Below are 850 nucleotides of genomic sequence, written 5' to 3'. Positions count from 1 at the left end.
GCCCATGCAGCTACAAATTAGTTTTTAATGGCTGTTGGTTTGATAATTTTGGTAAAGTTGCTTCAACTAGCAATTAAAGACTAAGCTGTAAGTTTGCATTTAGAATGTAACCTGCATGCTTGTTTCATCAGCCTTCCAATGTTTGGGGTAGTCCTGGAAGCTTGGATGTTATAACATGGTTACTTGTTATATTGCCCAATCTTCTTAAAGCCACACATTGTGATGTGCCCTCACCACAGAATATTACCTGGGCTACAGTGCTTCAGATCCCTAAACCACTTTCCTTTTATTAATTCATAACCTGGTCACACTCGTGACTTCAGACCTCTACTCCTTAGAAAAATGCTACAAGTGCAACCGTCCAGGTCACTTTGCTCGTGACTGCAAGGAGGAGGAGGATCACTGCTACCGCTGTGATGGTGTGGGCCACATTGCCAAGGACTGTGAACATTCTTCAGATGAACGTGAGTAATGAAGTTAACTTGCAGTAGATTTTACTTTTTTAATATTTGAGGGTTTAAAGGGGGTCTGTATACGAGGAAACTAATGTCGTTGTTGTTTTTTTTTTATATGATTTATCCTCTGTTTTTAGATATTGCCATGCTTCTCTCAGGATTGTAAAGAATGAGTTGAATTTGCTTAATAAAAGTAAATTTATTTTTTTGTTTTGTATGTGAGTGATACACAAAAACAGAGGTTGGTGTTAATGTTAATGATCATGCTAGGAGGGCTTCTGCATGTGTGCTATGTTCACTGTGATATTTTACTATAAGTTGTTTACAGTTACCAGAAGTCTTTTACTAGTTGTAACTGATCATATTGAGTACTGTTTTCCTTGACTTCTGGAATT

At 37.5% G+C, this 850-nt stretch overlaps 1 protein-coding gene across 1 annotated transcript in view; it reads left to right on the top strand.

The window, feature by feature from the left end:
- The window catches only part of LOC119587149 (DNA-binding protein HEXBP-like), a gene marked incomplete at its 5' end in the record, with an annotated part of 8012 nt that overhangs the window by 2798 nt on the left and 4364 nt on the right, over window positions 1–850 (top strand). Inside the window, 1 exon segment of the mRNA XM_037935905.1 lies at window positions 324–464. Coding sequence (XP_037791833.1) covers window positions 324–464 — 141 coding nt within the window.

Source organism: Penaeus monodon, chromosome 22 (genome assembly GCF_015228065.2).
Source record: "Penaeus monodon isolate SGIC_2016 chromosome 22, NSTDA_Pmon_1, whole genome shotgun sequence".
NCBI lineage: Eukaryota > Metazoa > Arthropoda > Malacostraca > Decapoda > Penaeidae > Penaeus > Penaeus monodon.
This window is presented reverse-complemented; position numbering and strand designations above follow the sequence as displayed.